This window comes from Pistacia vera, unplaced genomic scaffold (genome assembly GCF_008641045.1).
Source record: "Pistacia vera cultivar Batoury unplaced genomic scaffold, PisVer_v2 Contig492, whole genome shotgun sequence".
NCBI classification, from domain to species: Eukaryota; Viridiplantae; Streptophyta; class Magnoliopsida; order Sapindales; family Anacardiaceae; genus Pistacia; species Pistacia vera.
This window is the reverse complement of record NW_022196326.1, coordinates 419,707-444,147: the sequence shown is the minus strand read 5'-3', so window position 1 is coordinate 444,147 and position 24,441 is coordinate 419,707. Positions and strand designations below refer to the sequence as shown.

The 24,441-nt window shown below is 37.2% G+C and overlaps 2 protein-coding genes across 2 annotated transcripts; one reads left to right on the top strand and one right to left on the bottom strand.

Annotated features, from left to right (window-relative positions):
- Nucleotides 1-12,049: 12,049 nt before the first annotated feature.
- Nucleotides 12,050-17,013, bottom strand: LOC116105110 (putative metallophosphoesterase At3g03305). The gene is made up of 4 exons (XM_031391534.1): nucleotides 16,616-17,013; nucleotides 15,002-15,243; nucleotides 12,989-14,563; nucleotides 12,050-12,512 (listed from the first exon to the last, which is right to left on the bottom strand). Exons 1-4 carry the CDS (start codon nucleotides 16,890-16,892, stop codon nucleotides 12,396-12,398), a joined length of 2,211 nt encoding a protein of 736 aa, XP_031247394.1. The 5' UTR covers nucleotides 16,893-17,013; the 3' UTR covers nucleotides 12,050-12,395.
- A 1,135-nt stretch (nucleotides 17,014-18,148) lies between these two features.
- On the top strand, nucleotides 18,149-23,105 carry LOC116105105 (protein RBL). The gene is made up of 5 exons (XM_031391526.1): nucleotides 18,149-18,290; nucleotides 18,390-18,488; nucleotides 19,497-20,584; nucleotides 20,668-20,926; nucleotides 22,651-23,105. The coding sequence occupies exons 1-5, from the start codon at nucleotides 18,269-18,271 to the stop codon at nucleotides 22,833-22,835; spliced, it is 1,653 nt and encodes a 550-aa protein (XP_031247386.1). The 5' UTR covers nucleotides 18,149-18,268; the 3' UTR covers nucleotides 22,836-23,105.
- Nucleotides 23,106-24,441: the final 1,336 nt, after the last annotated feature.

Sequence of the window (24,441 nt, the reverse complement as noted above, 5' to 3'; positions counted from 1 at the left end):
AAGGCATTTGGAGTTAAAATTTAATTAAAATGCTATATAGTTTGTAAATGTTAACTAAATAGGTTTATTTTTTATTAAACTTAATTAAATATGATTATGGGTTAATTAAGATTAATGAATAATTATGTAATCTTTTAAAAATTATAATATATCCATAAAGAGTCGAAATTCTTGCAAATAAACCTAAACACCTTCTTCTTCTTCCTCCCGTCATGTTAACGCATTCCTCCACCATTAACATCTTCTTCTCCAACACAGATCCTTCTCCTCCTCCTCCTCCTCCTCCTGACATTTCGTCCAGGTATGTGTATCTCCCTTTCGATTTCATATTTCGATTTGCAAATATCAGGGTTATGATTTTGATTTGGTTGTTGGGCTATGTTTCATGTAATGGAAGTTGAAAGGAGTGAAATATGCTGAAAATTTGTTTTGGGTATGTGTTCTAGGTATGATGGATCGCTTAAGAGATCTGGTGTATTGCTTAAGCAATCTGGTACGTCTGGTAATGTAGCAGATAGATCGCTTAAGCGATCTGCTAAAAGTCTGGTGTATAGGAACAGATCGCTTAAGCGATCAGTAAATGGCATAAGATCACTTGATTGCTTAAGCGATCATTAAGCGATCCAGTATAAATAACCATGATCGCTTAAGGGATACACCAGACCATATAAGCGACTGCGCAGATTCTTTTTAAAATATTTGAACCCTTACTACAGCAATTAAGAATTTTTTTTTTCTTGCATTATAGGTAGATGGCTATTATTACACATGAGACAAGTTGTTTTGGGTGTTGAATATTTTGGTGAGTGGGTGGAGGAAGAAAGTACCTGGAAGTGGATTGGGAAGAGCAAAGAAGTTATACCAATTGCTGTGAGCACAGAGGTTAGTTTTGATGAATTGATTGATGAAATAATTAGAAGAGGTAATTTGAGTTGCTCGCGTAGTGATATAGTTGTGAAATATGTTTTAAGCAGAGTTCCTAAACATTATAAGGTACCTCCTGCTATATTAAAGTTGGATAAATAGTGTGAAGTTATATATGATTGATGTGGCCGATAATGGTTCGACACCGATTTTAAGGGTTTCTTTTGTAGAAAAACCGTTGGAAGTTGGTTCAAAGGAAGGGGATAACAAGGAAGTGGCGGAGGTTGACTGGTTTTAATTTGAACTACGAGGCCATTGATTTGTTAGTTGAAAAATCAAGAGTAGACGGTGGAATTGGGTGGTGAGGAGGATACTGTAGAAGAGGTTAGTGTAGGGGGCAGAATGAAAATGTTGAGGAGGAGACCCCGTAGATGTTCCCATAGATGGAGAGATTCCTTTAAATACAGATATGCAGAAGGCGTAGATTGTGAGGAAGAGAACACTATAGTCGTTTATGTAGGTTCAGAGGGACAATTGGAGGTAGTAGTGAATCAGCTCATGTTTACGGATGGATCGGAGTTGCGCATAGGGTATTTATTTGACAAACAAAGAGGAAGTGGTGAGGAAGCTAAAACTTGTTGCCGTGAGAGGTAATTTGAGTCATCACCAAAAAGTTAAATTCATGGTGTGACGGTTGCATGTTGGACCGAAAGTGCTAGTGGCAGGTTTATTGTAGAAGGTTGGCGGAGTTGGAAAAATTTATTCTTAGCACATATACTCGTGAGCACACAGTGTGGTTTGTGACATATTTAAGTGAGCATTGATAAGCGTCGCCTGATGTTATTGGACAATTTGTAAAAATCGGTCGTTGAAGGGAAAGACATCTCCTAAAGACATTCAGAGACTGTGGCATGAGTTGGGATGTGCTGTTAGTTACCGGAAATGTGGAAAGGGAGACAACATGCACAAGATTTTGTGAGGGGCACGCGGAGCACCGGGTACGCATATTAGAAGCGTATGTTATATGCTTGAGTGACAACCAAGGTAGTAAGACGGCTTTGAAGTGGGACAGGAATATGATGTTAAATATTTTTTTGTTTTTTTCGGTTCCGTTATAAGAGGTTTGTAAACATGAGAAAGGGTGTGTTTGTGATGGTTGCTTTTTACAGGAAAGTATGGAGGTACATTGTTGGTGGCCACCGCACAGGACATCGAGAATCACACATATCCTGTTGCATGGTGTGTGGTTGACTCTGAGAATGACGAGTCGTGGACTTGGTTTTTTCAGTAATTACGTACGATAGTGCCTGACAGTGACGATTTGTGCATTATATCCGATAGGCACAACTTTATAAAGAAGGGGATTTCCACTATTTACCGTCAAGCACATCACGGATTCGTATGAGGCACCTTGGTGAGAACATAAAACAAAAGTTTAAGTGTGCTAGCTTCTTCAGACATACTACATGGCAGCAAAAACTATCAGGTTGATGAGTTCGAGGAGCACTTCCAGCAAATCCGAATCAAGGATGATAGAGTTGGAAGTATCTTGAGCATGATGTTGGTTTCGAGCGATGGAGTAGAGTTACTTTCCTGGAAGAAGGTTTGATGTCATGACCACGAATATAGCGAAGTCCATAAATTCGAAGTTGTAATAGAAAGAGAGTTTCCAATAGTTGCACTTTTTGATGCAATCCAGAGGACATTGTCACGGTGGTTCCATAAGCATTGTACGAAATCAGATAATTTTACTACAACCTTTGTTCCGTCAGCTAAAAAATTATTGCGAGAAAGTATGGAACTGTCAAATGCACTGTTTGCCTATCCTCTTAATGTTCAAGAGTTCACTGTGCGCGGCTATGGTCCGATGCCTAGTAACCTTGTTAGTAAAACTTGCAGCTGTAAAGTGCTTGACATTCAACGTTTACCTATCTCATGCACTAAGCACTGAAACACAACGGAAGCCAGATTTTGGTTCAAGAATTTACATAGAAAATTGCTCTCCTCTCTATAGGCAGATCACTACATGCTAGCTTATTCAAAAACAATATATCAGTGCTCTAGAAGAGTAGTGAGTAGTGAGTAGTGTTGCAGAGTTGGCTGACATTATCACCATCTGCCATCAAGAAGACAGTAAAGGGGAGAAAAAGAGTTAAGCGTATTCCATCAGCCTCTGAGGTTCCTCGGAAGATGAATAAGTGCTCAATTTGAAGCAACCTGGCCACAAGAGAACAGTTGCCAGAAGTAATCACATGCAGATCCAGAAAATTAGGTTCGAAGAAGATGAATTCAGGGAGTTGCGAAGGCACACCATTGATGAGTTATTGTTTTAATTATTGATGTTTTAAATTTTATACCTTTAATAACCATTCTTTATATTCTTGTTACATGGCCTAAATATTTGTTGGTGATTTTAGTTTGGAATTAGGTTGTCAAATTGAGGAGAAAGTATGGAATTAATAATGGTGGTAATTTTAGTTTGTCAAAATTAGGAGAAAAGCTGGAAAAAATATATATTGCCTATGATCGCTAAGCGACTAAGTATATCACTTAAACAACAAAGGGTTTTTCAAACAGGATCGCTTAAGCGATATACCGGATCACTTAAGCGATTGTGCACCTAGGTAGATATTGATTCTACTAATCACACGATCGCTTAAGCATCCACAATCGCTTAATCAACCAAGACAAAAAGATAAAATCGCTTAAGCGATATCTCGGATTGCTTAAGCGATCATGACCTAAGCAGATTTGATTCTGCCAATCACATGATGCTTAAGGATCCACGATCGCTTATCGACCAAGACAAAAAGACAAGAATAGCTTAAGCGATATCTCGGAGCTTAAGTGACCCTATGTAAAAGAAGTTCTTTAGTACGATCGCTTAATCGACCAATGAAAAATTTAAATTTAACAAACACCCCCACCTACCCACGGTGCCAGATTCTAGCCACAGCCATAATCCTACCAGGAATGGGCGTTACGACGCCATACGGTCGGATCAGGCGGATAGGGCATCGATGGCCTTTTCTGGCAGATCAACCAGGATGTGGCCAGAAAAGGCCAAATCAAGGCCAGATCTGGCGCGTCGGACGAAAAAGTCCACATCTGGCTGTCTGCGACACCAAATATATGGCCATCGTTTTCGATCAACGATGCCCAAGATTGGCCGCGTGATCGTCAATGTCGGCCATTTCTTTGAAAGTGATGACGGCCAGATGTGGCCTCTTCCTGCCAGATCCACAGTGGATCTGGGAAAATGTCACATTTGTGAATTACTGGCCCTTTTCTATCGTTTGTAGCCGTCGGTGGTAGCCAGAATCTGGGAAGTTGGTGTTTGTTAATTTTTAAATTTTCAGGTGGTATAATGAAATTAATTCACTTAATGGGTCTAAAATTAATTAAAAAAATACTAATATTCCTAAATAATTAAACAAAGAAATATTTTGGGATAGGATTGTAATATTTTAGGAATATTCAACCAAAGCCACCCTTTATGTTCTGAACAAAGAAGAAGAAAATATGTTCAATAGATTCCATGGTTACTTTTGAAATATAATAATGGTCATGGTCCACTGAACGAATCGTAAACCATATGTTTAGCATAGACGTAACATTCTACACCTTAAGGTTTCATACTGACATAAAAAAACTATATGTTTAATATAAATATGATAACGGTCATAGTCCATGACGAATTGTAACCCCATATGTTTAGCATAGACGTAAACATTCTACACCTTATATGTTTCATACTGATGTAAAAGAACTATATGTTTAATATAAATATAATAACAGTCATACTCCACTGAACGAATCGTAAACCCTATATGTTTAGCATAGACGTAAACATTCTACACCTTATATGTTTCATACTGATGTAAAAGAACTATATGTTTAATATAACTATAATAACAGTCATAGTCCACTAAACGAATCGTAAACCCTATATGTTTAGCATAGCGTTAATCGCTTAACCGACGCTCTGAAATACAATAAATAATATCCGAATACATAGGATATCTTAAGCGATCCTCTGTATTTACACAGTCGGTTAAGAGATCTGTCTGTATCGCTTAAGCGATTCTTTGCTTTTACTCTGGTCGATTAAGTGATCCGTCTGTATCACTTAAGAGATTCTTTGCTTTTACTCGATTTAGTTCGCGGCAGATGCCCAGATCAAAAATCGCTTAAGCTATTCATTTGTATTGCTTAAGCGATTTTCGTAAGCTTAAGCGATCTTGGCTAAGGCAGAATGAATTTGCTCAGATCTATGATCGCTTAAGCGATTTTTGTAAAAGACTCTTGGTCGCTTAAGCGATCTTGTCCGAGGCAGAATGAATATCTGCTCAGATCTATGATCGCTTAAGCGATTCTTCCTAAAAGAGTCTTTGACGCTTAATCGATTTAGGATCACTTAAGTGATATTTTTCGAGGCAGAATAAACATCTACCCAGATGGGTAATTGCTTAAGCGATCTTATGTATCGCTTAAGTAATGCTTCGTAATAGACTCTTGGTCGCTTAAGCGATTTCAGATCGCTTAAGCGATCATATCTGGAAAAGTCTTAATCGTTTAAGAGATATATGTGGTCAGTCATATACGTAATTGTTTGGTACCATGCCATTCTTTAAGTTAATTAATTTCGAAATGACTGTGATTGAGAAACACTTGTACATCACTCATTTCCCCCTCAAATCCGAAACGAATTTGTATCGCAAAATTAAGTAATTTATATCAATCTAATTCATCACAAACCAAAATATAAGATACATCAATGTAACCTGTTTATCGAAACACAAAATAAAAAATAGGCATGTGATGCGGCAAATATCAAAATATTTGGACAAGCTAACCATTAGTCCTAACTGTGGTGAATCAAATAATCACACCAGTACATCACACGTTGTAGTGATACACAAAATGAAACAAAAAGCTAAAAAACCATTATCCAACTTGGGTGAAGCAAATGATCACACCATACATAGTAAATTCAAACTGCTAATGAGATATCTTATATGGACAAAAAAAAAAAAATCTCCCAAATGTCAGATCCAATTCTTTACAATGATTCTGCAGGCACAAGGCTTTTGGCTGCCGCAAGAAGAGCCACATCACAACGATCTGGACTTGAGAATTTCCTATACACTGCCTTTAATTTACTTTTTGATGCCAAAGAGTTTAATATCACTAACACCTTTGCACAATCCCTTTATTGCAGATGCCTCCTCCTGCCAACCAACCTTTGAGAAGTTTTCGAATTCTATTTGCCAGCAACCTGTCTGAGATCATTGTTTGGTACCATGCCTTCCCAGTAGCCTTTATTGTAGATGCCTCCTCTTGCCAACCAGCCTTTGAGAAGTTTCCTCTCATTGTTTGCTAGGAACCTGCAAAATTATCCAGCACACACCTGCATACATGTCAACTTTTGTAAATAAAACAAAAACACGTAAAAAAGTTACAAAGTGGGTAGGTGAGAAGTTCACTCAGTCCGTCTTTTTCGGTAAAGCTCCATATAAGCATGACACTTGCAACATCAGCACCACAACCCAAGTATCAACATCAACATCACATAAACTACAAAATTCAAAGTCCAACTTTCATACCTTTTGATTGGGTTCTACTCACTCAAAACGGATCCATCTGCCCATGGAAGCAGTTGACAGCCCATCCCTCCCGACAGTCTCTCATTGTTTTGTCATTCAAGCCGTCCATTGGGGTGTTGGTCATGTAGAACTCAATAAATTTCAGGGCATACGCCCCACATTCAGCACTACAATAGGAAGAAGACATTAGCATTAGAATAAACTTATAGAACAATTGTATTATGTAAGTTAGTTTTATACAAAATTTACCTTGACTCATTTATTGGGTCGGTAGAGTGTTTAATTGGCCACTTTCCAGTTAGTACTTGATCACCCAAGCGCCCAAACATCCCGTTGTCATGCAACAGCTGCGGGAACAACCTGGACAGTGGCTCTAACTCGACCTCCAACTGCTTGTCTCGATAAATAGTTGGGTTGCAGTCAAGGATCTTCAGCAACCCCTCATCTAGATGCGCAACGACTGCTATCCAGTGCATCTGTTTGACGAGGATGATGTAGTACACTCTTTTAACAAAGGCCCAACCGTGGCCATATTTAGGCCGATCCCCCCGTATATACTGCATAATCCTGTCATCAAAATGAAAATCATCAGGGATGCAGTCCAATTGTTGTGGGGCCAATCTTTTTCGGTTTGGTCCTTTTGCTGCACCAGTAGCACCAACATTTTTAATTAAAGTGCGATATGTCGAAACAAGCGTTTGGCCAAACGCCACATTGGTGATGACACAGTCAGGATACAATAGATCACCATCAGTAGTCTGTCGTAGCCTCATCAGTGCCAATATCTCATCGATGTGTTGCATCAAATAAAAACAACAAGATAAGTATGGAAAACATAGGCAAAAATAAGGAAAATTAAGCGAAAATAACTCACCGAGTCCTCAAGCCACGTGCCCATTGTCAAGAACTTCTCAAACCATTACCGGGGATAATCCTCTGTCTTACACTTTATATAGGCATTACTTCCTGATCCATTGTAATAGGCATAGAAGAGTTTTTTCTTTTCCTCTATTGGCCTATAAAAATCGACATTTGAGTCCATTTTCGCTTGCCCACTTCCTTCATTTTTACATCCCCGCTTTCTTCGCCTCCCACCTTGCCCTCCTCCATTATCACCGCCCCACTTCCTCCACCAACCTCCTCAGCCTCCTCTATTTCTGGTTCTTCCTCTATTTGTTTCTTAATTTTCTTCTTTACCTGTGTCGCTACCATGTAAGGCGATTTCACAAACTTGCTATTTCGACTCTCTCTTTTCAGCCCAGTTTGTACTTCAACCGCCTTTAATTCTCCACCAAATTCCTCCTCCATTGTACCAACTTCCTTCTCCACTGTACCAACTTTCTCTGCCAGCTTATCCACTTTCTCCTCCACCCTTTTCATGCGCTCTTCCATCTTGTCAAACCTGTCATAAATGGTTGTTGTAAAACTCTCAAACAAGCCGTTTATGAGGTCAACCACCTCATTCTCCTATTGCCGATGTCTCGGCAAAGCGGTACTTGTTATACCAGTTTGCTGAGGCATACGAACCTCTTCCTCCCTATTCTCCTCCTCATCCTCGGGCCTCCCGCCGATTGGAGCTTCATCATCCTCGGCATCAACCACGTTGTCAAGCAGTGGCCCTGCAACTGCCGTCACATGCGTTACCCCTTTTAGGTCCTACATCAGACGGTCTATCCGTTCATCCCTTTCATCCTTCAGTGCTTTGAAAGATGTGACATAGTCCTCTTCCGCTTCATCCCCAATAGCGGTGAGAAAGAGACAGACGACTCCCTGCAATAAAAAACAAAATCAATCAGATTGAACTAACATTTGAAAGCAACTGCATATTCAAAAGCTTAATCCTTTGATCTTACTCTAGCCGCTTCAATCTTAATGTCTATTTGGTCGTAGTCCCAATGGGTACACCTCTCGACATGCCACCGCAACATCCTAAGAAATTGTTGTTGCTCATTCAAACTATTGCTCCTCCCCCCAGCCTGAGCGAAGACAGGGATGGCCTCATACGTCCAAGCCTACATTGTAAAAAAACAGTCTATATCATAATTCAAACACATATATTATAAAAAATATAACAAAAAGCTATTAATATTTAATTGCCCATGGGAAGCCAAACAAATTGTACGTGCTTGATTTATCCTTCCCGACCCATTGGCCCTGCTTTAACGCCATGTCTGGTTTTTTTAGGCTGTTGATGGTTCGCTCAGATGATATCCGTCCCCACGGATAAGAATTAAAGAACTCCAAGTCACTTGCAAACAACAACCAATCATTCTCAAAAGCTTTTGTTGAGTCATCAGCCAATAAGATCGAATGTAAAAACAATAGCAAGCACACTTTTATCTTCTCTCCATCATTAAACCGAACTGTTTTTAGCCTCTCCTCTAAAACGTGCCCTGTAATAGACTTTGCCCCCTGCAAAACCTTCTTACGAAACCTTCTGGCTCCCGGACTCATCCTTATTGCGTCTGCCTCTGCCTTATATGGCATTTCCCTGCATCCTAAGCTCGTCACCAAGGCCTACTCCATCATCCCAAACCGTAGTGGCTTTCCATCCACCACGAACCACATTTTTTTTTTAAATTGCATTTTACTGAGTGCAGCAACATGTAATGCACTCCTTGCCCCCAAAATGCCTTTTTCCAATTTGTTCCGATTCTTAACAACTGACCGAAACAAGTGTGACAGAAATCTCTTACACCATGCCTCATTCTAGCTAAAATGTCCCTTATTCTGCCAAAAACATCCCAACTCGACCTCACTGTCACCCTTGCAGGGAAGTAAGGTACCTTCTTACTTATAAGCTCCAACTCGTAGTCTCTACAGTTTACGGTCCACACAATCTGCACAATCGATATAAAAAAAATGTCAATAACAAAAATAAACCAAAAAACAACTAATAAACAAAATATCAACAACAAAAAAATACCATTATAGTCGCTTAGGTGATTTCGGATCGCTTAAGAGATCTTGACTCTGTCCCGTGCAAGATCGCTTAAGCGATCTGAAATCGCTTAAGCGACCAAGAGTAAATTGAAAGAATCTCTTAAGCGATACGAAAGATCGCTTATTATATATGTGATTCTGCCTCGACAAGATCGCTTAAGCGATCTGAAATCGCTTAAGCGACCAAGAGTAAATTGAAAGAATCTCTTAAGCGATACGAAAGATCGCTTAAGCGATCTTATATCTGTGATTCTAAACTGAATCAATCGCTTAATCATCTGCCCAGATCTAAGATCACTGAAGCGATCCTTTGTATCGCTTAAGCGATCATGAGTAAAAGAGATTAATCGCTTAAGCAACAGTACAAGCAATATTCCCAAAACAAATACGTACCCTTTCTTCACTAGCCTCCTCCTCGTCGCTTGAATCCTCGGACGACTCATCCTGGCCTGAATTCTCGCCAGACTCCTCCTCCTGGCATGAATTCTCGCCTGACTCATTGTCTTTAGAATCATTTGTTGATTCTTCTCTCTGTTGTGGTGCCGCCGTTGTCTCCTCTGCTTGTGGACCACCTTCACTGATCGGATGATCTACCGGAGTAGCCATTGAACTGCTTGTGCCACCGGAATCTAGGATTCAAAGTGGCGTTGGGTTTTCCTCCTCATTGTGAGTGTCAGCCATGGTTTTGGATTGAATTTGGAGTCAAAGTTTGCAGTTTCGATCGAAAATGTGGACTGTATCATCGGAAATCGCACAGATTCCGTTTAGGGTTCAAGAAATCGATTGGAAATCGCGACTATATCTCAGGAAATCGCGACTGTATTCCGTTTAGGTTTGAAGAAATTGATTTTAGGGTGCAAATTTGCAGGTTCGATCGGAAAAAATCGCAGTGTCTCCCTTTGCTTCAAGAAATCGCTTTTTGCCCTAATGAATTTCAATTAAGCGAGGTGAATAGGTGGGGCTTGTTTTGATAAATTTTAAATTTTAAAAACTTTCATTATTTATGTTCGGCCCACATATGTTTTAATCTTTTCATTTTAACCTATTTTACGTGTTTAATTAATCCTAACTATGCCATGTCATCTTCTCTAAATTAAAAAAAAAAAAAATGAAAAACATTTTCAAGGCCATTTTCTTAAATCGAAACTTGGGATGGCCGGGCAGCTAAATTTTCTCCAGACGCATTACTCAGGTTTAGGCAAATAATAACAATGGAGATAGTGGAGGTGTCAGTGCTAGTATCAGAAATATGTGAGCTTATATGTATTTTACTCAAATTTAAGGGTTGTCATGCTACTTCTAGGGGCATCTTAAAATTAGCATCTTTTCATAATACTGGAGAGAAATTATGCACGTAAATTATTTATTACAAATTAACCCTTCTCTGTCAAATTATGCATATAAATTAATTATTACAAATTAACCATTCTCTGTCATAAGTAGGGGTGAAATAGAGTCGAGTATATGGGTACTCAAATTCGATTCGACTAATGCTGAGTTGAGTTCGAGCCAAAGTCAAGTTGAGCTCAAGCCGCTCGGCTCGATTTTCACCCCTAGTCATAAATAAGGATCTACTATTAGTTACTACAAATTAACACTTATTTACTATTTTTTTTTTTTAAATAAATCTAATATATATTAGAAGCCTTGATGAACATACTACACGTCTATCGTTATAATAATGACAATAAACTTGCAACATTAAACCATAGAATTTGTAATATGCATGTATAAATGTGGTCTCAACATTATAATGCGACTCATTTTTAGCATTTTCTTAATTGTAAACTAACACTTCCCCATCGAAGAAACTTTCAATAATACAAGTGAGGCTTTGGCTATATTACAGTGGATATTCCTAATAAATATTCGCAATTTAGAACATAAAACTTGAAATACAATGTACTACAAAGGTTTATATCGATGAACCCTGTATGGTATTACTAACCTTGATGTATATCTAATAATCCTTGAACCTTCTGTCCTTAGTGATTTGTTACTAACTTGAACCCTTTGAACCCTCTGTTGTTAGTGATTCCGTTAACGTATCTAAGCAAACATGCTTAATCTCACTAACAACAAGGGTGGATTTCGTTGACAATCATTAACGACAAGAAATTCGAGGCTATTAGGTATAGTTTAGAGGGTTTATGTATATTAGAATCACCTCAGGGGTTTACAACGAGATTAACCCTATCAACTTTATGTTTAAATTGCAACTTCTACATTTCAAATAGCAAAACTCCCATCCCCATGATAATACTTGTAGTACAACAAAACCCATATAATTGATTAAATGCTATCCACAACTATTAACTTTTGATTAGCAGTGGAAAGTATCAGAAAATCATAACAGTCTTGGCTGTCAATTGGAATAAGAAATTAATCCCCTAACACGCAAAAATGATGCTAAATGAGTAATGAATCAGAGAGAATTGAAACGCTAAATATTTTTTCAACCGATGATAATAAGAAAACTCGAATCGAAGAGTATGAGTATCGCCTGCATCGATGAAGAGCCAAACTTAGTAAAGTAAGTCATATTCCATTGAGTTAACTACAGTAGACACATTCTAAAATTAGATTCCATCATATAAAATTTATGCAAACAAATAAAATTTGCAGGAGACATGCGGTTAGAAATCACTGTTAAAATTTTATGTGTTCCAATCTAAGGGGGTTCACAGGAAAAAAGTATCGTGTAACGAACACAAGAGTTTCCATGATCCAAATTGTAGCAGAAAAATTATCTGTTATGTATCCTCGACTACATTAACTACAGGTGATGTATGGATCTATTAAATTGTACTTGAGTATATTCGCTGTGAGCCAAAAACTTGCTGGTTACCTGGTGACTAGAAAGCAAGCTTTTGTGCCAGCTACATAAGAAATGTGTGTTTATACCTTTTTGACAATGTCGACTGTGGCATCTATAGTTACTTTTAGAACATGGAGACTGATGCATTCTTTCTGCAGAACTCCTTAAACTTTCCCAGTTTTATAGACGGCATACACCAGCAGCAATGGAATGGAGAGGCTATATACAGGAAAGTGGATTATCGGGTTCATTTCATACGCTTTGATGAGAGATCTGCAATCCTGTAAGAAGAAAACGATAAGTTAAAGATCAAATAAGAGGTTCATAAGTGAAATACAATCAAATTTTATTATCCCAGTATCATTCACAAGAAGCTAAACCAGAGCAAGAAAGTTCCCATCCTTGATAGTTCCTAAATCGCAAACATTCATTTTAGCTTTCCATGTTTACCAGAAGTTATAGACAAATTACTCATCAATGAAGTTCAGTAATAAGATAGTGAGGATCAACTATATGGAAAACTCCGGTATTTCATTGGTTTTCAATGGTTTGCTTACTAAGCCAATCAAATAAATGACAATGATGTTCCAATTGCAACTACTCAAAATCATGTAACCAGTAGAAGAAACGGCTCAATCTATATGATTTTTTTCTTTTTTGGTGAAGATGTTGGGAGTAACTCTCATCATGGCGGTTCAGTAATTACAAGCTCTTGAAAGCCAGGTCGCAGAAAAATGATTACAGGTTAAACACTTACCATTAAATGCTTCAGAAAAAGTGCCATGCAGATCACCAATAGAATTTTCCGAATCCACCGCTTTTCTAGGAGGAACTTTGATTTCCTATCGCTGTGGTAGTCATAAGTTTGACCTCTTTCATTGTGCTGATCATGATCGTCTTCTTTCTTCGCTGAATGTGATCGGACATGTTCCCTATACATCACTCGTTCAGCAGCCAAAGCACTACTAGCCAAAGTAGCAGGCAAAACAACAAAAAATAGATGGGGGAGAACAAGCACCATTACATCCGGCATTCCAATATATTCATGTCTTTCCTTATTGTCAAAAGTTTTCACCACCCAGCCCATGTAAGTCATGTATCCCCTATCCCCACCGTCAGTGAAAACTTGTCCGACAAACCAGGGAAATAATATAAGGTAGAATAAGTATCCCAAAATACCGAACCATACTACAGTAATCTTGGAGAGCTCTTGTAGAACCCACGCCATACCATTTATGAACCCTCTCTTGGCTACAAAATTCTTGTAAGTGTACTGCTTCTTTGAGAAAATTAGGAGTGCTTTTGGAATGAGAAGAATGAAAAATTGGAAATATAAAGCAGACCAGAAAATTGGATAATACAAGGCAGCCCATTGACAACCCATCACAAAAAGTTCCGTCCATGTCCATGAAACCTTAGCAGTAAGACCATTTACAGAAAACGGCCTTAGTTCACTCAAAGTTGATCTACCCATGACATCAGTTACTTCAATTTGCAGCCAAAATCTATTAGGAGATGAGTCCTCAAATGCTCTGTAGTTCCATAGTGTTGTGTAAAGAGATCCCCTGGAGGAGTTATCCACGTGTTTTCTCATTGGTTCCTTCATAACCACATCAAGATTCCCAGATCTTGAGTCGTAGACTTTAACCACAACTGACATAATGAGGGAAACAGAAAACACCAGAGCTCTGATAGTCTCATAAGATGGAGGGATTATATGCTGACATTCATACTTCTGATGTGATGAAGACCGTGACATGAAGCGTGAATCTAGAGGAAACGTGGGCAATATAATAGTTTTTTTGAATCCTGACCCCAAGTTAATATCAACATATGAAACATGGCCTCTATCAATTGCCAAAATTCGCATGGCTCTACTCTTCCTCCAGTCACCCATCTCCCATTCCCAGAATTCTTCGATTGGTGAAGCTCCCGGTGTACAATTTTTGGCACTTCTTGAAGGTGTTTGGTGCACATCTAGCTGGAAAAACTTCTGTGAAGACAGATAATTATGACTCAACTGATGGTACCGCTTCAAATTCTTACCAAATCTTGCATGGAGATGTCCACATAGATAGGCTGACAGGGAATGCTTGAGAAATATATCTCGCAGGCTCCTCCCTGAAGATGAAGACGCTGAGAACGATAATGGGAAATGCCCAAAAGAGATCTTGGTCACGGGTTCTTTTGCTTGAGAGTCCCACTGTGATAGTGCTGAGTCTAATTCAGCTAAAAGTTGGTCAGTCGGATGCCCGAAAAGATTAGTCGGGCCTCGTAAACCAACAGACATTGTGCTATCAACCCCAACAATTAGATGTTTCCTATCATCTGTCTGGATAATGGAGCACAAATACGTAAGATGAGAAACAAATCAAAAAGTGTAGCAATTATCATTTTGAGTGTTGACAATCATTTGATGCAAGAATGTCCAAGAAAAAACTTCATAAAAAATCTGGTCAACAGAGGTGTGATGGTTTGTCCATGCTCCAATTTGAACTCATGTTTAAGAAAGACATCACAACAATGTAGTCTTTGTCCTTTCTTTTATGGGGATTTCAAGCTTCAAATAAAATTACAAAGAATGGGAAAAAAGAAAGGGCACAGAAAGTTTGGCAACATCATAAGCAACTAGACTTATTAAATCAAGATCCCAAATTCAGATGAAGTTTCACAATTCAAAGGAAATGAATTTGAGGGAAAATAGCTTGGCAGCTAGGATTCCAGTTAAAACCATGACAATAGGTAACCATAACTGAAGATGAAGACTGACCTGAATAGTTATACTATTGACATTCTTCTCTCTTCCCAATTGTCCATTGATGCTATACTTTGAAAAGAAGTCAGAGGGGCCACCAACTACTGGTACACCAAAATTATCATGATTCCCTCTAAAATCATAGAAAATACTCTTATCGAGTCGACTCCTAGTTATAACATCCTCCATTACACTCTGGTACTCCTTCCACTCCTCTTCATTTTGCTTCATTGTCAGTACGTCCTTGCTTTTCCCATCTGTTAAAATAATGAAGCACCAATCTAATAAGAATTGTCCAGTTGTCTATATCATGATAAAGAATAATTCAGATCATTGTACACTAACTGTATTCATGCTTTGAGTATGAGAGCATCAATAAGAAAAAATTATATCAATGTGGATTCATTTTACTGAAGCACACAAAGCTAAGTTACTAAATTCTTTTAAATTTGATTCCTGGATTTTGTCTATGCAACCACACCATATCAGAAGTATCCCTCAACCATCTACAGATAATATGTTAGAATGCAAGTCAACTATTATGAATAATATCGGAAGCTCTTTCATGCAAGAACAATGTTTTCTAATGAATAAAGAAAAAACTGAAGCCAAAAAGAAGAGGATACATAGCTGCCTTGCACTTAAAATTCTTTTGCTCCATAGTTTATTGAATTTCACAGAAAAGAATATGTTGGTACAGCAGAACAACACAGAGAGTACACAAGGAGAACCAAGGAACATAGTCATCTGTATACATATGGTACACTACAGCACAAAAAATTAAAACTTATAAAAAAAAAAAAAAAGGTTAGTGCAACAACCATTTCCATCGCAAACCAACCTGTTTATGATAAAATAATTTATGGTTTTCATTCATCAAATCATATCATTCTCGAATACTTACAGTTTACACACAAGACATAAAGCAGAGATCCAAATTTAAATGACCCCTTTTCTTCTCTTGTGACCCAAACAAGAGAATTCAAAAGAAACCCAAAATCCTTTTCTGAAATATTTTCACATAAATCATTCCAGACATGCGCAAACAACATAATTTAACATGAAATCCATAGAAAAAGCATATTTTCACATAAACATAAACACCCCCATATCATTGAATCCCATTTTCACATACACTAATTCGCAAAACGCAACAAAAAGATTAAAACTTTAAATCATAAACTCTAACCAAGCTAAAATCAAGAAACAACACATATAAATAGAGAGTGTACATTAAGGCAACCCACAACTTTTTTCCTTTCTTTCTTTCTTTCACATAAACATGAAATCCAGTAACATCCACATGTCATTCAATCCCATTTTAACATACACTAATTCAAAAAAAACCAACAAAAAGATTCAAACTCGAAATCCATAAACACCCACCAAGCTAAAACCAAGAAACAACACATATACATAGAGAGAGGGTAAAGCAACCCACAACTTTTATTTTTTTCGCATATTTTCAACATAAACATGAAATCCAGAGACACCCACATGTCATTTAGTCCCATTTTCCATACACTAATTCACAAAACCCAGCAAAAAGATTAAAACTTGAAACCACTAAACACCCACCAAGCTAAATTCAAGAAGTACACAGAGAAAAGATACATGACGAAAGCAAACCTGTGAGATCACCAGTGATGAAGACAAGAGAAGGGTTGACCATGGAGAGAGTTGGGCCCACAATTGACCTGAAATCTGAAGCTCTATCAGGGTAGTGCACACTGAAATGGAGATCAGAGAGTTGCACCACCCAAATCACTGACTCTGGTCCTCCTTTCACATCAATAACTCTACTTCTGGCGTTGGGATTTTCTTCTTGTTGTTGTTGGTGTTGTTCATTTTGTGTTGTGAAAGCGGGAGTTGAGACGAATAACAGTAAGAATTTGAGAATTTTCATTCCCTCTCTGCTTCTACAAAGACACAAGTGTTTGCAACTAGGGAACCAGTTTCTGTTGGTGGAAACTTTGTAGTTTGTACGCTTATTTGTTGTAGGCTTGTAGCCTGTAGGGAGTGAGCTTTGAAACTTCAAACGTTTGGGGTTATTAATATTTTTCATGTCGATAAGGTAATGTAATACTCTTCCATAGTCCAGTTTAATTCGGGTTTGCCGAACCCAAAACGAAACTTAATTTAAAAAAAAAAAAAAAAAAAACAAACAAACTAGAAAATCATAGTTTAATTAGGTTAAATTACTTTTCCTTTGCCAAATTTATATTACAAATCATTCAAGTATTTTATTTTTCGATACATATAATTTCTCTAATTAAAATTTCATCGAATTTTGATTACAATCCATATAGTTTTTTGGCTTCAACAATTATATGATAAGGTTAATCATGATAAATTTATTCAAATTACTATTGTGATATTATATAATAAATATAAAATATGATTCAGTTCAAAATTTTCAGTTTGAAGATTGATCACAAATCAATCTGTTTAAATTTTTACTTGGTTCGGTTTTATATTTTAATATATTAAAATATAAACTAAATTGCTCAATTCGGTTAGGGTTTCGAGTTTAGATTTTCTAATACCGTAAAATTATCTAGGTCTGATTTTTTTGTTTTTGTTTTTAATATAGAAGTAAGAAATTTTGCATTGACAAATATACTCCTATGGAAATTTAAATGAAGTGACGTTAAATGGAGGAATTTGAGAAAACATTTTAAATATAATTATAAAGACGAATTTTGACTAATACCCTTAAATAACATCTTTCTAATAATTTTGAAAAATTACATTGTCATTAACGTGTTAATGAAATTAATCGAAATTAACCTATATCGTATGATTAGGGTTTATTTTTATTTATTGCATTTAAGATAGTTTGATACGAATGCATCTGACTCACTGTTATTGAAAACTATTATAAATCTTTTATCATAAATTTTTTACACTTGTGTTATATAGAAGATTTTAATAGTCTTAGGAATTTTTTTTTTTAAATACTTTCCTAGATTTTTTTTCTTTTTTTAAATAACAAGTTTTATATAATAATTTTCAATAAAAGTAAATATTTTTCAATAAAAGGCCGGTAAAATCCCAGCCCAAAGGGCCTGCGAGTAGGCCCACTAAAAAAGCCCAGCCCATTATCACTCTATAACTAGGAATTGAAAGCCCAAATGAAAACAAACAAACGAGCAGGGGTTTTGTTCGAATTCAGACGTTAGTTTCACCTTTGCTTTTCCTTCAGAATCCCTCCGTTCCCTCACTCACTCTCCTTCTCCAACTCTCCGAGCTCCTCCTGGCTCGGCAAAGCCACTAATCACCATGATGAACGCCCCCATAATAGGTGAGCTTTTCTCTCCTACTCTCTATCTCTGTGTTTTCAACGTCCGAGTTGAGTTATTGACGTTGTTTGCTTGCAACACGTTATTGTTTGTCCTGTAAGATCCACTGCAGGGAGACTTCCCTGAAGTGATAGAGGAGTATTTGGAACATGGGGTTATGAAATGCATTGCGTTTAATCGTCGTGGAACCCTTCTTGCTGGTAAAGTTACTTGCTTTCTCTCCTTTATTGACTAATGTAGTTGTTAATTGGAAATTTTGAGCTACCCTTGTGGCCGTTTGGTTATTTTTGACTGATTCTGGGAATTTTCTTTCTTGGAAAAAAGTTATTTGTTTATGGAAAGTAAGAAACTTTATTGTTCTCTTGTAGTGACAGAGAGGACTGGCGTTTTAGTTATTTTAAGAGATAAACTATGGGGGCTTTGCTGAATGGAATGTTAAAATTGCTCGGTTGGTGGGGTTCCACTTTTGAGCTTGAGTTTGCTAAACTGGTTTGAGAGATTTTAGGGTACTGATAGAAGGAAAAAATAATGACATTTTAAAATTAGGTTTGTTGGGTGAAAGTATAGGGTGATCCAGCAAATTTTGTCTTGTTATTGTTTTTTTTTTCTTCTTAATTAGATTGTTTTGTTGAATGGATTGCTTGTTTGAGGAAGGGCGGTGAATGTGTTGAGTTTAACTGGGTTTTTTAGGTGGTCAAAATAATTGGTAAGAGTAGATCAGTTTATAACACCTGCCAATTCCAGGTCTCTGATAAGTTCTGAAGTTATATTGCATCAAAGTAATGCTGGTTGCAAGAATTAGTTTTTAGTTATATAATACTTTTGGTTCTAGATGTCGGAAGGTACTTTAAACGTGATATTTACATGTCTTACTATGCGTATCAGCATAGAAAAAGAATGTATTGAAAAGCCTTGATTACTATTGGACACTTGTCATTGCAAAGCAAGGTTCACAAGATATTTGGTAAACTAAGTTGGTAAAATGCAATTATGTTTTTGATTTATAACAGTTCAATGAGCAAAAAGTGTGTAGGCAACGTTTCCCTTTCTTCAGTAGTTGCTTCGTTAAAAGTTATAGTTATTCTATATAATCAGTTCAGTTAATTTTATGAATTTTGGCTGGTTAAAGAACTTCTATCAGAATCACTTGGAGATATTCTATGTTCTTTCCTGCTCACTGTCTAGACTTGTTTCCGTATTCTTGCCAGCTGGATGCTCTGATGGGAGCTGCGTTATCTGGGATTTTGAGACCAGAGGAATTGCAAAGGAGCTTCGGGATAAAGAATGTGTCGCTGCTATAACAAGCGTCTGCTGGTCAAAGTATGGTCATCGTATTCTTGTCTCTGCTGCAGACAAGTCATTAACACTTTGGGATGTCCTTAATGGAGAAAGGATTACACGCATAGTTCTGCAGCAAACCCCACTGCAAGCTCGTCTACATCCTGGTTCCTCTACTCCATCTATCTGCTTGGCTTGTCCACTCTCATCTGCTCCCATGATTGTTGATTTAAATACGGGAGACGCAAATACGCTCCCAGTTACAGTTTCTGACGTCACTAATGGAGTTGCTCCTCCATCACGGAACAAATATTCAGATGGAACTCCTCCCTTCACTCCTACTGCCGCATGCTTCAACAAGTATGGAGATCTTGTTTATGTGGGCAACTCCAAAGGGGAAATACTTATAATAGATCACAATAGCAATAAATTGCGTGCCTGGGTTCCTATATCTGGGGGTGCTGTGATAAAAAATATAGTATTCAGCAGGAATGGGCAGTATCTCCTTACAAATTCAAATGATCGGACTATCAGGATATATGACAATCTTTTGCCATTAAAAAATGGACTTGGAGCCCTTGATGACCTTGACAAGACTATTGATGAGACAGACAGTGTTGAGAAGTTGAAGTTGGTTGGATCAAAGTGCTTAGCACTTTTCCGCGAGTTTCAAGATACCATCACCAAGATGCATTGGAAAGCTCCCTGTTTCAGTGGTGATGGTGAGTGGGTCATTGGTGGTTCTGCAAGCAAAGGGGAGCACAAGATTTACATATGGGACAGGGCAGGGCATCTTGTGAAAATTCTTGAAGGTCCTAAGGAAGCATTAATAGACTTAGCATGGCATCCTGTTCATCCTATTATTGTTTCTGTTTCCTTGACTGGCTGGGTTTATATCTGGGCCAAAGATTATACTGAGAACTGGAGTGCGTTTGCCCCAGACTTTAAAGAGCTTGAGGAAAATGAAGAATACGTAGAACGGGAAGATGAGTTTGATTTAATTCCTGAAACTGAAAAGGTAAACAAGTAAAAAGGATCACCTGGGCAGATCTTTTTGCTTCTTATTCATGTTTTTAAAAATATTCATACATATGAATGCAGGTCAAAGATTCAGATGTTAATGAAGATGATGAAGTTGATATTGTGACGGTCGATAAGGATGCTTTCAGTGATTCAGATATGTCACAAGAAGAGCTGTGCTTCTTGCCAGCCATTCCTTGCCCTGATGTTCCTGAGCAGCAAGACAAGTGTGGTGGGAGTTCTTCTAAGTTGATGGATGGCAATCATTCTGGATCCCCCCTTTCTGAAGAGGCTGGACTAAATGGTCAAGCAGCAAATCATGCATCAAGTCCACTTGAAGGTAAACATCATGCCTATTAAAATGCTTTGAGATTAAGCATTAACTGGGATTATTTTGATGGAAACAGTCTAATGCTAGTGGTTTGACTTCATAGGTAGTTCATGAAATGATCAGGTTACCATATTTCTCACTGAGATTGAAACCTCAACCTTCACTTACAACATAAATCCACTAAACACTGATTTTAGTTGAAATTTTAAGGAATATCATTTGTACAGTATATATTTTGAAAAGAGAAAGATTTTTTTTTTTTTTTTTTTTGGTTAATCTCAGTTTGGAAGTTTTTGAATCGCTTAAAGTCGCAGGTGTGGGTATACATAACAAAGTAGATTCATGAACTCCAAAACCAAAATAGACTATGAAAGATGACTAGTTGAACCAAACTAGTAGGTTTTTAACAATTTAGCTGTCCATTGAATAGAACTCTGATTGATCCTTTGTAGATGTATTTCTAAATACTTGTAATTAAAGATTGTCGTTCTTATCCCTTGTGAAAGATGATTAGTTGGTTGGTTATTGTAGAGTGATGGATGAAACAAACTTTTTTCAAAACTCTTTTACCAAATGAAATATAGAGGTAATGTGAGAGTGAGAGGAGAGATTGAGATTGAGATAGAGACGTTGTGGATTTGCAGCGAAGGGAATTAGAGAGATGTTGTGAACAGTAGACAAGAGAAGCTGAGAGAATCCAAAGGGAAGAAGAAGAGAAATTAGGATGAAGCAAAGAATCTGCTGTCGTCATTTTTATCACCAAGAAGTCTCCAGAGTTTTAACCCCGTGAATTCCTATTAAAAGCCTAGAAATCCTAGCGAATGTGATTTCTTTTCCATGCCACTCAAATTAGTAATTATATCATTATTTAAAAAAATAAAAAATAAAACCTAAACTAAGCTACATCAGCCCATTAATCTATTTTATTAATTACCATAGTATTGTTTATAATTTTTTCAATTATTTTGAAATGGGATGTATGCGATATATGGAAGTTCTTGAGTTGGCTAGGATGCTACTGTACACATTTCTAAGTTAGGATAACTTGGTTCTCTTTGAGAACCTCAAAATTTCCTATTACAATAATTTAAGCAACCCCACTTCTTAGGAATCATAGACATAATGAATGTGTTAGCATAAAAGAGTAATTACCATAGGAGAGAAGCAGAACTTAAATCTCAGTGGATTCACAAGTTCTAGCTGATTAAGTTTTTTGAGTGCACAATTCCTTCTTTCTAATGACTCCAATTATTTGATTCACTACTTTTACTTTCAATTAATTTCGAACTTGGTCAACTCTGAAATAAGGTGGGGAGATTTCTGAGTATGTTAAATACTAAAAGTGGGAGAAAGTTGGGAGATCATTTCAGCCAAAAGCTGTACCTTCTTGATACTAGTATTCAATTGTAATGTTTCTTAGCCATTGGATCATTAAGTTGGAGTTCTCATTCATGTTATAATGTGAGGAAAACATTGGTTTTGTCTGTTATGCCTTGTTTGCTCTTGGGAATTCAATTAAATTGGCAGTCTCAGATGAAGGGAAATTTCCATGCTAGTTTTGTTATTAGCAAGAAAGGTGCAAACTTAGATTTAATTTTTGGTAATTAGCATAGAAGTATTCATTGTTGATAGTTTAAATTGAAAATTCATTTTCCTAGATTTTCATCTGAACGTGCCAGTTTCTTTTGCTTTCAGTTAAATTATTAATGTTGTGATGGACAATTTTGTTGCAGAGGACACTGGAGGAACACGTATTAAAAGAAAACGGAAGCCTTCAGAGAAGGGATTGGAGCTGCAGGCAGAGAAGGTCAGAAAACCCGTGAAAACATCTGGTAGGTTGTCAAAAGTAAAATCTAAATCTACCATAGACCAGGATGTCAATAATGGTGTATATGGGGATGATGTTTCTGACGACTAAAATTAGACTATAAATTTACATCTTCTCATTTGTACTAAAGAAATTTATTTAATTTTTTTTTTTCTTTCCGGCTGAATTTGGTGATTCTTTTTAGTACTTTGAGTAGGCCGAATGTAGTTTTTGTAGGGATTTATATTTTAGTAGTGCACGGGTATCCAAATTGTAAAATTAGGAATGTCTTTAGACATTATGTTGTAGAAAATTGAAGTAAGAAGTCTCTTAAAGTGAAAGTCAAGTGGGTACGCACAAGAAGATATTTTGTGATTGTCATATTTGATGTGTAGGCAAAATTTTGTATGCTGGAAAAAAAAAATGTCTTGTGGAATTAACTCTGACAACTAAAGCAAGTTTAAAAGTTTATTTTTTTGGTAAGAGTTTTTTTTTACTAGTTTTTAACTTTTTACCATTGGATCGACATCCAAAAAGTAAAGGGATTCTACATGAGGTTGACCCAATGGTACAAAATGGAATTATCACCTGAGTATGCTTTGTCCCACTATTCTTTTTCTCTGATATAACTTTTAGCTAATTTAGTCTGATGTATGACAATAGGCCTCTTTCTCTAAGATTTCATTTTATTATGCATCTATGAATTCAATCAAGATCAGGCATTGCCTTTTCGCTGTCAGTATTTCAAGCTACTACTATTTTCTCAAATCTTAAGTGCTGCTTTGATTATAAATTTTCATTCATGTCTCATTCTAGAGTAATTTCTCATTTTGCAATTGGAATGTCTTGAGGTAGCTAGGGTTCTTGTATCATAGAACATAGAGGTTATGTTTGGTACACGACATTAAATAACATTATCTTTTTAACATAATATTTAAGTGACACCATAATGCTGATGTGGTAGGATTGTTTGATGTAAATTTTATGTTGTTGAGATACAAAAACAGGATAGGAGAATATTCATACTACAAAGAGCAATGCTATGCTTATAACTAAGTCATATAAATAGATAAAAAACAAAGGACATGATAGTCATTTTACATAAATTTTGTATAATTTTTGTCTGTTTGTATGATTTAGTTGTAAGCAAAACTTTATTGTACTACAAAACTATTTTCATTGAATGATGTAGTTTGTAAACTGAATATGTTAGGATCCCACATTGAGAGGAAAAATGGTGGGCATGTGGGTTATAAAGGCTTGGACACCCTCCCTTGGCAAGTCGGTTTTCCAAGGAGAGTTCTACCCAAGCCTATGAAAGACTCATAACCTAACCCATTTGTTTGAGTTGTCTTATCAATTGGTATCAGAGTATGATCCTGCGCACGCTTGACATACTGACCTTGAGCTCAGGCTGCTACCCAAAGGAAAGGGGATCTGCGAAGTCACCTAAGAGGGAAAGGGGTCGACGTGGAGCCCACGTAGCAGGGCCCAATGGGCTCCCCAAGGGGCCGAGAATGAGAGTTACTGACAGGCTTTTAGGGCCTGATAGACTTCTAAGCGAAGTAAGACCCAAAGGGAGGGTAGTAAAGGCCGATGAGGGTAGACGCTCTCCAAAAAGAAGACTAACAAGAGCATTGGGTCTTGAAGCATGGGGGAATGTTAGAACCCCATATTGAGAGGGAAAATGGTGGGCATGTGGGTTGTAAAGGCTTGT

Bases quoted from the DNA above. Each gene is read 5' to 3' on its own strand.
- LOC116105110 (XM_031391534.1), bottom strand. From the start codon at position 16,892: ATGAAAATTCTCAAATTCTTACTGTTATTCGTCTCAACTCCCGCTTTC. The intron at 15,244-16,615 runs GTTTGCTTTCGT...TTATTTTAACAG, and splicing joins CATCACTGGTGATCTCACAG to ATGGGAAAAGCAAGGACGTA. The intron at 12,513-12,988 runs GTAAGTGTTTAA...TTCTTCTTACAG, and splicing joins TTTTTCTGAAGCATTTAATG to GATTGCAGATCTCTCATCAA.
- LOC116105105 (XM_031391526.1), top strand. From the start codon at position 18,269: ATGATGAACGCCCCCATAATAG. The intron at 18,291-18,389 runs GTGAGCTTTTCT...TTGTCCTGTAAG, and splicing joins GATGAACGCCCCCATAATAG to ATCCACTGCAGGGAGACTTC. The intron at 18,489-19,496 runs GTAAAGTTACTT...TATTCTTGCCAG, and splicing joins TCGTGGAACCCTTCTTGCTG to CTGGATGCTCTGATGGGAGC.